The sequence below is a fragment of the Cyprinus carpio genome, chromosome A15, assembly GCF_018340385.1.
Source record: "Cyprinus carpio isolate SPL01 chromosome A15, ASM1834038v1, whole genome shotgun sequence".
Classification (NCBI taxonomy): domain Eukaryota; kingdom Metazoa; phylum Chordata; class Actinopteri; order Cypriniformes; family Cyprinidae; genus Cyprinus; species Cyprinus carpio.
The window spans coordinates 5,458,441-5,471,973 of NC_056586.1; the positions used below are offsets into that span (position 1 = coordinate 5,458,441).

A 13,533-nucleotide genomic window follows, 5' to 3' on the forward strand; every position below is an offset into this window, starting at 1 on the left:
GTATCACTCTGGCAACCACTCAAAACAACATACTTGCAGCTTGCAAATATTTGGCAATATCCTGGCAACCATTAAGAACACCATAGCAACCACTTTGCAACACCCTGGCAATCATTAATAGTTATGCATATCGCAACCACATAGCAGCATATTGGCAGCTGCCCTGAACACCGTAGCAACCATCTAAACGCACCCTTGCAACCATCAAGAACACCATAGCAACCACTTAGCATCACCCTGGCAATCATCATCACTACATAGCTACTATACCTAGCAGCACCATGGAAACTGTCCAGAACAATCTAGCAAAAGAGTTAGCAACACCCTGGCAACCACGCAGATCACCCTAGCATCATCTTAGCAACCTCTCTGAACAGGTAGCAACCCCATAGTAATGCCCTGGGAAACACTGAGAAAACTCTAGCAAGATTCTGGTAATCAAGGACTATGAGCATAGCAACCACATAGCGGCACCTAGGCAACTGTCCTGAACACTGTAGTCTAGAAACACCCTGGCAACCATTAAGAACACCATGGCAACCACTTAGCAACAACTTGACAATCATCAAGAACTCTGTACAGCAGCAACTACTTAGCAGCAATTTGGAAACTTTCCAGAACACTAAGACCTAGCAACACCCCAGCAACCACTCAGAACACCATAGCAACTACAGAATAACACCTGACAACCACCTAGCATCACTCTACAAGTCAAAGTCAGTGGCATCATCACTGCCAGTTTGAATGTTAGTGTCACTGGAAGTTTTTGAAACTCTAATCTTACATTTCTTTAAAAAAATATATCTGATAAAAAACAAGACTTGCAAGCACAATACTGTAAATCCATGAGAGGGTGACTAATGATGGCTTTTATGGTCAAAGCAACAGAGAATGAGTGCAGAAAGTCATTGTCCCTTATCGAACAAACAGACACGGATAGATACTCTCCGAGAAAACAAGTAATCAGGTCACAGAGCAGAATCGATGGAAGTTTCTGAGCGGATCTACAAAAACAACCCCAGTAGAGAGAACTAAAGTGTTAAGACTCTTCAAAACGCACGAAGGCAGCAGTTTTCTATTGGAAAATCAAATAAATCATTTAGAAGTCTTTCTAAATATATACTGTTGTGTGAACACTGAATGTGATTTACTGAGCAAATCCCATCCTACAAAAAGGATAAGCGTGTGTGTTTGTGTGTGTGTGTGTGTGTGTGTGTGTGTGTGTGTGTGTGTTTCCGGCACTTACCCAGCAGGTGTTTGAGCACAGCCTGGTTCTGGTCCCAGATGCTGTTAAATGTGCTCCAGCGGGATCGGCCATCTGGCAGGGGGTTTTTGCGGACCCATCCTCCACATGCGTACTGGTAAAAATCCTGACATGGGTCGGCGGAGCGGTCCAGAGCTTCCACGATCTTACTGGCCACAGTTACACATGCTTCTGTTAGACAGATACTACGGGCGGGATCTGGGGACAACAAGAAATAGTATTTGCAATGCATTAAACCATGGAACCATGATCAGCAAACCACACTGTACTTTTTTACCGACACACTTAAACGTATTACTTGTTAAAGTGAATCATGATGATGTATGGCCATTGTATTGAATTCACCCAGTTATATATTTGTTAGATAATCACTCTGTGGTCTAAGAAGAAAGAAATTCATGCAAGCTTGAAACAACGGTCAGTAAAATATATACATACACAGTTTAATTCAGTTTAATTTAAGATTTTTTTTTTTGGCCCTATTTCTTTAAGTATCTACAATGTAATCACAATAACACCTGTGAAATTCTATACTAAATAAATGTACCAATGTGATGTCTTAAAAGCATGTCTACTTAATCAGTGTTACTAAGCACATTATTTATCAGTAAATGATTGTGTGTTACACTTACACTGCATCTATGTGTGTTACCTCTGTTATAGCGGACTCCCAGTGTGATCGCACAGCCAAAAAGAGCAAGAAGTGAAGCGAGAAGCAGTCCGGCCAACACTACTTCCAGTTGAGTCCTCCTGCCCAGTGGACCATACAGCTGAATACCACCCTTACGGAAACCCACCTAAAACAAGTCAAGTATTGATCAAAAAGTCTTTTTAAGTTGTTACTATTTGCTGGTACTCATTCCAAACTATGTAGACAAAAAGGTATTAAAAGGTTTTGGATGTTTTTATTTATATATTTGAGAGGTTTATTATATATTTGAGGCATCTCATAAAGATCGTCTCAAAAAAGAGCAATGTCTTCTTGAGTAGAAACACTGGGAACATCACATGAGTTTTTTTGTGTCAAAATATTCCGCACATCTCAACATCATTCAACTCTCACAGAACAAAGAACAAGTTGCCTGGGGGATACCGTATTAGATACATGCGTCATATCATTGCTTTCACGGCAAACCAACAGAAGAGGTGTCACATTTCCTGTTTAACGTAAAAGTGAGCAGCAAATGAAAGAGGCCACATGAATCGATATGAATTTATATCAGATGTCACTCATAATTCCCTGGAAATCTGACCTGCTGTTTTCTTCAGTTAAAAGGTATAACAATATGTCTACATCAGAAAATAATACTGGAAGAAAGGTTGCTGAATATTTCTCATGCTGTCATCCATGCTTTCTTTCCAATTACCATACAGTATATCCATGATACAGCTTTTCTGTGATTTGAGAACATTACTCATATGTGGATAATTGCTCAGATCTAATCTGCATTTCTATATAATTGAGTCATTATGTAATAAGCACTGAACCATTTATGTCTAGTTTTTCTACTGTACATTTATGACTTGACCTCTATTATATTGGCTAATCTTCACATATCAAAATACTGTTGCTCACTGGGGTCAAGTTGTTGAATACTGAATAGGCTGATATATAAATGTGCGTGGTAATACATTAATGGTGTAATGGTAGTGACATTATCTTTGACATTTTCTACCTTCCTGGCTTTAACCGTTTAGTATGGATTAATTTGGTGTGCTCCACTGGAGAGGAAGTTTTATGAAATACCTCAACACATTTTTGAACGTCAAAATAAAAACAAGAAGAAATCATGTCTTCCATGATACTTCTGCTATAAAGAGCATGAGAGTTCTACAACATTGAAAGAAAAATGACTGAATGATAACTGCACAAAAAATGTCTAAAACAATTCACAAAAAGAGATGTCTTCATTCTGCTGGACCCTAAACACAGTGACTAAGAATATCCTCCTATCTACCCTCTAGACATTGGACATTCGATTATGTATGCTGACTTTGAGGGAAGCAGTCAGTATCTACATAATATCAGCCAACCACTGGTGTACCTCAAGGCTCAGTGCTTGGCCCCTTCCTCTTCTCCAAATATTTACAAACCATGAGACCTAAACACTTAAAAACAAAGGTTCCTTTTTGGCATGATGGTTCTATGAGGAACCTTTAACATCCATGAAAGCTTTCCAATTTATGGAAATTGTTGACTCACTAAAAGGTTATTTGGGGAACCTAAAGTGGTTCTTATATGGCATTGCTGCTAAAGCCCAATTATGGAACCTTTCCAACAACTGCTATGTTTTACCCTTTCATCTGATGTTCTCACAGTGTCTGTGTATATCGACTTGCCTGGATATCTCAGCCTGGAAGAAAGAACATCACCACCAACTCAATACAAATTTTCTTTCCTACTAGCCTAGCAATTCAACACAACATAACTGTCAGCTATATTTTCAGTGGTAAGAGCATCCAACCAGGCCAGAAAACAGCTGAAATTAACAGAGTGTAACGGAGGCCAGCGAGTAGGTGCTGTGCAGGTAAACCTCACTCCCCTGATCTCAAGAGATGCAATAGCGACTGACGCTAGTGGCTGCAGTCATTTAGCGTCCTTGTTAGCGTGTCCGCCTCCCATGCCGGAGACCCGGGTTCGAGACCCACTCGGAGAGAGGATGAGGTGTGGGGGGTGGGGGCGGGGAGAGGGGGGATAAGTTTTTGATTTGTGCCTTGTGGGGGTGAGTTTTAGGGGGGTGAGTGTTTAGGTGGTGAGGTAGTAGGCGCTGTGCAGGTAAACCTCACTCCACTGATCTCAAGAGACGCTCTAGTGGCTGCAGCCATTTTGCCTCCTTGTTAGCGCGTCCGCCTCCCATGCCGGAGACCCGGGTTCGAGGCCCACTCGGAGCGAGGGCGAGGACCCGGGAGAGAGGGGTTACATTGGTGCCGTGACCCGGATGGGAGTGAGGTTTGGGGGGGTGATTGTAAATTGTGTGTGTGTGTGGGTGCTGTGCAGGTAAACCTCACTCCCCTGATCTCAAGAGACGCTCTAGCGACTGACGCTAGTGGCTGCAGTCATTTAGCCTCCTTGTTAACGTGTCCGCCTCCCATGCCGGAGACCCGGGTTCGAGGCCCACTCGGAGCGAGGATGAGGTGTGGCGCCGAGGACCCGGAAGAGAGGGGTTACAAGAGCACATCACAAATACCCAGCAATTGTTGTTTTGCTGTGTATTTTTGGGGGGAATTGTGCAACAGTAATAACTTCTCACTGTCTCTGTAGAACTAAATTATTGCTTAAATTATTGCTTTCCTTATTTGTATGTGGAGTAGGATAAAAACATCTAAATGTAAACACAAAACGTACCCATCCACACTGAGCCATGACCCAAACTCACCTCCACACTGTCAGGAGAGATGGCTCCATCTGCAGAGATGTCTGTCCCGTCCTCCTCCTCAAACGTAGCACGCTTGTAATTAGACATCTGAAAGGGATACAGAGTAGAATTGTTAGCCCTAAAGGCCAATGTACACCAAACCTGAATGTGAACAACAGCAGACAGGGGAAAATAGTCCTGTTCACTGTTTTAAATGACCTTACAAAACAATCAGGCACTGGTAGAACATTTACTAAAGAAATATTGATTTATATGTCGCTTGCGAAAAAAAAAAAAAGTCACAGCCACTAACTGTCAATTGAGAAAGATGCACCATGAAATCAAAATCGACCCTGTTTACGCTCTTTATATTTTTTATATATTAAGTTCCCACAGAATCAACAGAAAACATTTTTAAAGGCCTTGAGGCGAGAGTCTGAGGACAAGAGATACTGCAAGAGAGTGTGAAATGGAGATGAATGTTGGGTGGGGGAGATTCCTTGTTTTCTCACCCCCATCTTGGATGTCAGAGAGGAATTTATTTACACATTTGCACACACACATATACGACTCTCACTGTTCACAACTTGAGAGGTGGCTAATCTTCACCCGAGGGCAGCACTTTGCTGTGTATATCTCACTGTTATAAGCATTAGCCCACAGAGATCAGCCACTCTTAGTTAAATCTAACCTTATTTACACCGTCTGTTGAAATCTCCCAGCCTGCGCTGACAGCCATGTAGACAGCAGACGCACAGGCCTAGAGCAAAACCTCCCACCCAGGTTACTTAACAAGAGCAGACTAAACAAGACAGAGAGAAAGAATCTCTTTCACACACAATGACTTAATGAATCTAAATTAGAGCAACCATAGACTTTCATATATTAATATATATTATAATATAAAAATGAAATAAGCATAAATAGTCCTGACTAACCCACTGTGCATTTCTTAAATAAAAAAACATGTTTGCTTTATCAGTTGTTTTTCCAACTGAAAATGCCCCTGGAGGTTTTGTTTAACTTCCGAAGGCAAATTTGTCCAGAAAGTCTAGCTAAGTAAACATACAGCAGACATAAGACACAGAGATCTACCCAGAGGAGAACTGTGCAGCTCTGTGTTTGCTTTTTTAAATCTTTGGAGACTTAATGGAGTTCTCAATTCTTTCATTTAAGAGTCGACTTTAAATGAAACAATGTGAGACTAGTGTATTTTTCTCAGGAAGAAAATGTTTCCACTGGCTTTCTGTTCATCGCTTTCTGTCTCAAGAGATCCTATTTGTAACTTTCTGTTCCTGTGAGTATCTTTCAATCTTAAGTGACCAATGACAATGCAGAGATATCTAAAGAGCTGGATGAAGCATACACAAAACTTACATTAAATTAACACATTTTGTGCAATATTCACTCAAAATTTGAAAGAATAGAATCTACAAGAAAAAAAATAAAATCTTACTAATGCCAACAATTTTTGTTGGTTTTTAATACAAACACTTTATACATTACTTTAATCTTCTAAAAGCCTTAGTCTTGAGACAGATGACTCTATTGAAGGTTTTACACACACACTCACACACACCAATATTGTTTAGAGCAAGACCCAAGAAAGCAACAGGAGCCCTTTGCAACATGTTTTAAAGTTCAGCCGGAACGCCACACTCAATCATCTCGGCTGTTAGTGTCTCAGTTGAATAAATGTTGTCTCTTTGCAGCCAGATTTGGAGTTTTAGTAAGCTATTCCTCAATGGGCTTTTACAGGAAACCGTAAATGAGATTACAAAGACAAAACTCTGACTCATGGTGATGTGAAACAAATACACATGCTAAGCCCACACAAACATGCAGTTTAACAACTGCTAATCACTGCCTTGACATTTCCCTGTAGTTGACTCGTTTCCTCATAAGCAGTAAATTAACTTTAGCTGTTTGTCATAGCTTCCCATAACACTTTGCAATGCAATGAGCATGACTGAGAATGGGGTGTTGTATTAGGAGGTTATAGCCGCAAAAATTCCCTCCAGAGGTCTGGACAAGATTCACCAGATTCCTGGGTGGCAGGTCACAGACGCTTCTCAGAGGAAGGAAAAACAATGTAGGACAATGTAATGAAAAACACCCATGCGTTCTAGTACTGAAGTTCCTCTTTCAACTGACACATTCATGACATGCTATCATGTGAAATTCAGGATTTTTATAGTCTCAGGTTCAACGTTTATGTTGGGAATAACATACAGTACTACCATACTACACTTACTGTACCATTTCTAGGGCTCTATGAAATCAGATTTTTTTTTTCAAATTCTGATTCATTTCATTTTTATTTTAATTATTCTGGATTTCTTTTATTATGACTTTTATTTTTTTATTATTATGATCATTTTTAAGGATTCCAAAGTTGGATAAAATTTTAGAGATCAAAAAGTACAGGTGCATCTCAATTAATTAGAATGTCGTGGAAAAGTTCATTTATTTCAGTAATTCAACTCAAATTTTGAAATTCGTGTATTAAACTACTTCAGTCTGTGTGCAGAAGTCTTTGATTCTTTTAATTGTGATGATTTTGGCTCACATTTAACAAAAACCCACCAATTCACTATCTCAACAAATTAGAATACTTCATAAGACCAATAAAAAAAAAATAAAAAAAAAAATTTAGTTAATTGTTGGCCTTCTGGAAAGTATGTTCATTTACTGTACATGTACTCAATAATTCCAAAGTCCATTCCTTGTGAAGTTTACTCAAATTCTTGAATCAATTTTGCTTGACAATCCTCATAAGGCTGCAGTTCTCTCGGTTGGTTGTGCATCTTTTTCTTCCACACTTTTTCCTTCCACTCAACTTTCTGTTAATATGCTTGGATACAGCACTCTGTGAACAGCCAGCCTTCTTTGGCAATCAATGTTTGTGGCTTACCCTCCTTGTGTTGTCTTCTGGACAAATGTCAGATCAGCAGTCTTCTCCATGATTGTGTAGCCTAGTGAACCAAACTGAGAGACTATTTTGAAGGCTCAGGAAACCTTTGCAGGTGTTTTGAGTTGATTAGCTGATTGGCATGTCACCATATTCTAATTTGTTGAGATAATGAATTGGAGGAATTTTGTGAAATGTGAGCCAAAATCATCACAATTAAAAGAACCAAAGACTTAAACTACTTCAGTCTGTGTGGAATGAATTTATTAATACACGAGTTTCACAATTTGAGTTGAATTACTGAAATGAACTTTTCCACGACATTCTAATTTATTGAGATGCACCTGTATACCTAAATACTTGATATCATGAAACTTACACAATTTATCAACAATTTATTAAAATTTAATAAAGTTAACAGGTTTCTAAAACATAACCCCCACCCCCCCTTTATGAATTCCATTGTAATGGTTAAATAAAATTTAATAATTATAAGCATGTCTAATTAATTGAAATCATGACAATTCAGTTTATTAAAATCAGTTTTTAAAAGTTTAACAAAAATTACATTTTAGGGCCCTATGAAATGTGTTTTATTTTTTGTTATTTGTTTAATTTATTTAACAATGCAATTTGTTAAGTTTTTCATTAATATTATATACTGATACTGTATAAATATACCCACTTATATTTCTTGATTTATTATTTGATTCGACAGGCAAATGTTACGATATTTTACACAAAACTGAATTCAAAATGCAAAATAATCTTTTTAGTTTTGAGATGAAAACTGAACATGATTAATAACGATGTTAAAACAGCCATTATCCCTGCTGAAAAGAAAATGACTTGCTAGTCTTAGATGGTCTGAGATGGTTTTAGCTGGTTTAAGATGGTCTACCAGCTCGGTCAAGCTTGTTATTTGCTAGTTTAGTTGAGCAGCCAACTGACAATTGCGTAAAATCCACTTCAAAACGGAAAACAGACCAGACTTCTTTTTTTTTTCTCAGCAGTGTTTAAATCATCAGCCATGATTTTAACATCCTTAAATTATTTGACGGGACTGGTAAAACTTAAAATTAGAGTCAAAATAAAAAATAATCACAAGAGGATGGCTGGAAGAGGCAATAAACAGTCCAGTCCAACTCAACAAGTAAACACATTGACCAGCGGTTACAGACTCACAGCAGACCAGATAAAGCCATTGAGGAATGACTGAGACTCACCGTTCATCAGCGCAATGAGACACCAGCAATCCAAAAGCAGAAGTGAACTGTGCCGCTGCCTTGGAATGACTGGAATCAGCCATCGACTGGAGAACGGGGGGAGGAAAGCCAATGTTTTGTTAACATGACCCAGAAAGGGCAGGTCGCTACTGTGGGAGAGGGAAAGTTTCTGGGAGTGAGGAACAGATAAACCTCACTTCCGAAAAGGAGACTCCTACCTCGCTTACGTGGGTAACAGAGAAACACATACATGTGGGGAAGTTGTAAAAAAGTCACTGAAGTTACAGTAAACAGTCGTTGTGGCTTGAACCACTGGTGAATGTCTGGGGATATGGGATAATGTGGGATGCTAACCATGTGAAACCGGGAACAGATCATGCACTTCTAAACAGTTAAAAAGATGGAAAGAAATCTGAAAGTGCTCATTTGATTCTGATCAAAATGACTGGAATGCACATCACATCACAATTAAGAAGGTGGCATAATGCACAATCATTAACAGAATTTATGTTTTGACAATGAAATGCTAAAATCTTGCCAAATATTCATTTTCATCTGTTCCATTTCTCTCTTGATGGGCTTCCAGGCTGCCTTTCTACATTTTCTATTCATTTATCACCCTTCATCTTCTATAAACATCCTCATTCCAGCCTCTCAAGAAACAGCCTGTATGAATCAATAATCTGCTTCGGTTTAGTAAATATTTCTTAAATATTTGTATTAAATATTTCATAGCTCTCATAGCTCATGAACGACCTTACATTGGTTATAAAACCTCTGAATTCGCAAGCTTACCAGAAAAGGCATTTTTGCAATCATCAAGCATTATTTTGCTTACACATTGAAAACATATTATACATCTTAATCATTTTTTTTTTACGTATTTTCATCATAAATTATTCTTTCTTTAAATAACTTCTACTGTATATACGTTTTTAGAAAAGTTGCAGCACGACATTTTACAACCAAAAGATTCAATTATCAGATATTTTAACAGACCTGGATTATAATGAAATTACATAACAACATGTTTATTGGATGCACTACATGTATTGCTTTTCAAGAAGAATAGTCCACCTGACATCCCCCCAAAAATATTAAAGTGAATTTTAATTCATCACTGTAAAAAATTACTTTAATTTGAATTTAACAGTAAAAGACAATAATTCTACAGTAAAAACCTGTTAAATGGTTAACGGTAAATTCCCCTACTATATACAGTGAAAAAATGTATTGGACATTATTTGTAATTTTACAGTAGTATACCATTTTTTTGAAGTGAAAAAGACTGTATAATTTACAGTGAGTTTTTGTAAGTGAAAAAGTTGAGAATTCCATGTGATAGTGAATTGTGAATTCCCTTTTAGTAACTATGCTTCCTCTTAGTTTTTTCTTATCAGTTTTGTATATTAGGGTTGTGTGTTACACCTAATGTTTTTAAATGAATGTTTATTGCATTATTTGACTTGCATGTGTGTTATCATGATGGTGTTTAGTGTTTGTGTGAATGACACTGTGTGCCTTCTTTATTTGTTATTATTTAAAAGCTGCATGTGAAGGGCTTTGGTTCATCATGTGACTTTCTCATCATCACCTGCATTTGGTGGTTATCAGTGTATTACAAAGGTGCAAAACAGATTTTAGTACTTCAATAGGTTGGTATACTGACATTATATTAGTTAATGAAATTACGGTATTTAACTGTAAATTTAAGTTAAAACCCTAAAACCTAAAATGTTGCTACCGTATTTTTTACGGTAGAATTCCGCCAACCACAGATGCCATTTTTTTACCGTAAATTTTACGGATTGTTTTTTTACAGTGTATATCAGTGTTACGTTACCATTATTTCCATACTATTACAGTATTTATTTATATTTTGAATGATTATTTTTATATTTATATTTTTATATGTATGTTTTCATTTTTAGTTTTAAATATTTTTGTGCTTTTGTTGTTTTTATTATTTTTAGTTTCTTAAATATTTCTATTCAGCTTTCATTTATTTTTTATTTGTCTAGGTTTTTTATTTGTAGTACTTTAGTTTAAACTTGTTTTATTTCATGTATATTTTGTGTATTTTAAGTTTTTCATCTAATATTTATATTTTATATTCAATTAATGAAAACAATTTTTTATATTTTTAATAGTTTTAGTCAACATTAACGCTGTGTCATGTACAGTAAATGGAGTCAGTGTTTGCATGAAATGTACTCAAACAACAAAATCCCTTCAGAGGGACCCAAATCTTGCCTCCATTCATCAGTCCCGTGTGTGAGATACAGCGATGGCTAAAGGTCAGGCTGTCATGCACTCTCTGCTGCCGATAAGCTGCCATCAAACAATCGAACAATCACTAATTAAATCAATATGCTCTGTATCCTTTCCCGGGCTGTTTGATTGGATAGAGGTGCAGCCAATCAGAAGCCTTCAGCAGAAACAGCTGTGAGGTGGTGTGGGGTCACAAGCACTGAAAGAGTGAGCAACCTTTAGTGCTCCAGGACACGATGATGACGCACAAACAATAAACAGCAATATGGAGGTAATAATAGAGAGAGAGAGAGAGCGAACATGCACATGGAGGTTATGAAACCAACTATAATTGTTATTTATGAAGGCCTTTTTAAAGCCTTGATGCAATGGAGAAAAACTGAAGGTCTCTCTACATCAGCCGTGATCCTTTTAAAGGCGAACATGATATATTATCTAAATATACTCTAAACAATGAGTATGATTCCAGTCTTAGGAAAGAGGATGAAGTTTATTGTCAAGGTCCTTGAATATCTCAATCTGACATAAAAGCTGCACATAAAATATCTCCATACATGCTCAGATATCACTAAAACAGCTGTCGTGAAAAACATACAGTGATCATTTCGGAAATATACAGATGTACGCACTGGCCAGTACAATAAGCCACTTAGGGCTGCATGATTATGACAAAAATATATTTATAATTATCAATTATTCCTTTGGAATTGGAATTGCAATTATTAATTATGATGATCACAATTTACAGTGAATGATGTTTATACCATTGTTTGAATCAACCGCATGCCATATTTTTATATGAAAATAAACAAGCTGAAAACACTTTAACTGAACAACTTTTATTTCTTTTCTATAGTATTAAGCCTCATATGTCATCTATACATCGGATTGGTTTTGGATTGTTGGACCATTATAAATGTATGGTATGAAAAATGGTTGATTTAGAAATTTGAAAGATCACATTTAAGAGAATAATATAAATAAATAAGTATCATAATATTCAAATATTATGAATATATTATTGTATGTTATATATTTATATAAATTATATATATAAAATATATAACAGGCCTTTTAAATAATCATAATATAATAATAGTCAAGTCAAATTTATTTGTATAGCGCTGTTCACAATACACAATATTTCAAAACAGAAAATGATGATGTCAATGTTAATAATATCTTCATATCTGCTATATAGTAGCATTTAGCAGATTAGAGCTGGCCGATAATATAGCTAACAATTTGCAACGATGCAAGTAATCGAGCAGTTTTGTAACTATGTAATATATGTTTCGCCCTATGCGAGGATATTTTATGTATGTGGATATAATACAGTATATATCCAATTTTATATACAGAGCTATGCAATAACACAGTTTGCATTTTGCGAATATAATCAAGCCCCCAAGAATTGGCTGTATAGTATATTTCACTTCACATGAGTATACTGTATGTATGCAGCTAAAGTTGGATGTACTATATAGCCAACGTTTAATATTACTTGGTGATGATAAAGTTTCTACAGCTTTTCATCGGTATGGCAATCACAAAGTTTAGATTTGTGATATAGTACATATCTAACATAATAATATTAATATTAACATACTAATTAGCACATTTAAATATTAACTTTAAGTAAACGTTAGAAGACAGTAAAGGTTTTTTTTGTGATATAGTACATATCTATTATAATTATTTTTTTGTAGATGTTATAAGTTTTTTAAGGTTTTTTAGTTTTTTTGAGTTACAGATCAGATCATTTTTTCAGATCAGCAAGAAAAAAATATTTTACATCCATGCTACTTTGCTTTCTATTTATTCTAACTAAGAAAGTACAAACATGATTAAAGACAAGTCAGTAGTCAGTAAAAAAAATAACAAAATACACATAAATTACAAGCACAGATAAATACAATTAAAAAATTAAATAAGTTCTAACAGTAGTATTCAGGCACAGAAATGCAATAATTAAGTGTACAATAACACAGCATAGTGTTCACTGTATAAATTAAATGTAGATGAATCTTTGTTTAAGCTGTGTTTTGTTGTTTGATTAACATTAATGACAGACAGCAGCAGGTATTTATAGGTGCACTATCTAATATAATGATACACATCCAGCTGTTTTCATTCACATAACAGACTGTGTTTACGAGGATGACTGTCGAGACGGGTATTTTGACATTATTGTATGTGTCTGTTCAAGTGCAAGGAGATGCAAAAGAGGAATCAACTCTGTGTTTGCCAAATTGAGTTATCTTTAAAAACCACTTAAATGTGTAACTGGCAAGACAAAATACATACAAGTGACAAACTTTGACTCTGTGATGGTTAAATTCTGCAGTTAATCCGATCACAGATCAAATACGAAGTCTTAAGTACAGAAGTCTTAAAGCTACAGTACCCAAAAGGGCTGGTTTAATTCTAAGTGCAAACAATCACATGTGTGATGAAGTTAAAGGCCAACGAGAAACATGCAGCGAGACGGAGAAAAAGAGCAGC

General features: G+C 36.3%; 1 protein-coding gene across 3 annotated transcripts in view; it reads right to left on the minus strand.

Annotated features, from left to right (window-relative positions):
* Positions 1-13,533, minus strand: part of LOC109078804 (endothelin-converting enzyme 2-like) — a 52,883-nt gene that overhangs the window by 23,698 nt on the left and 15,652 nt on the right. For 2 of the 3 annotated variants that reach the window (XM_042770837.1, XM_042770838.1), the window contains 3 exons: positions 4,642-4,728; positions 1,917-2,061; positions 1,247-1,462 (listed from right to left, as the gene is read on the minus strand). In XM_042770837.1, the coding sequence (XP_042626771.1) occupies positions 1,247-1,462; positions 1,917-2,061; positions 4,642-4,728 (448 nt within the window). Of the gene's footprint in view, positions 1-1,246; positions 1,463-1,916; positions 2,062-4,641; positions 4,729-8,757; positions 8,987-13,533 lie in introns of those variants that run through there. The other variant, XM_042770839.1, reaches the window with a different exon arrangement.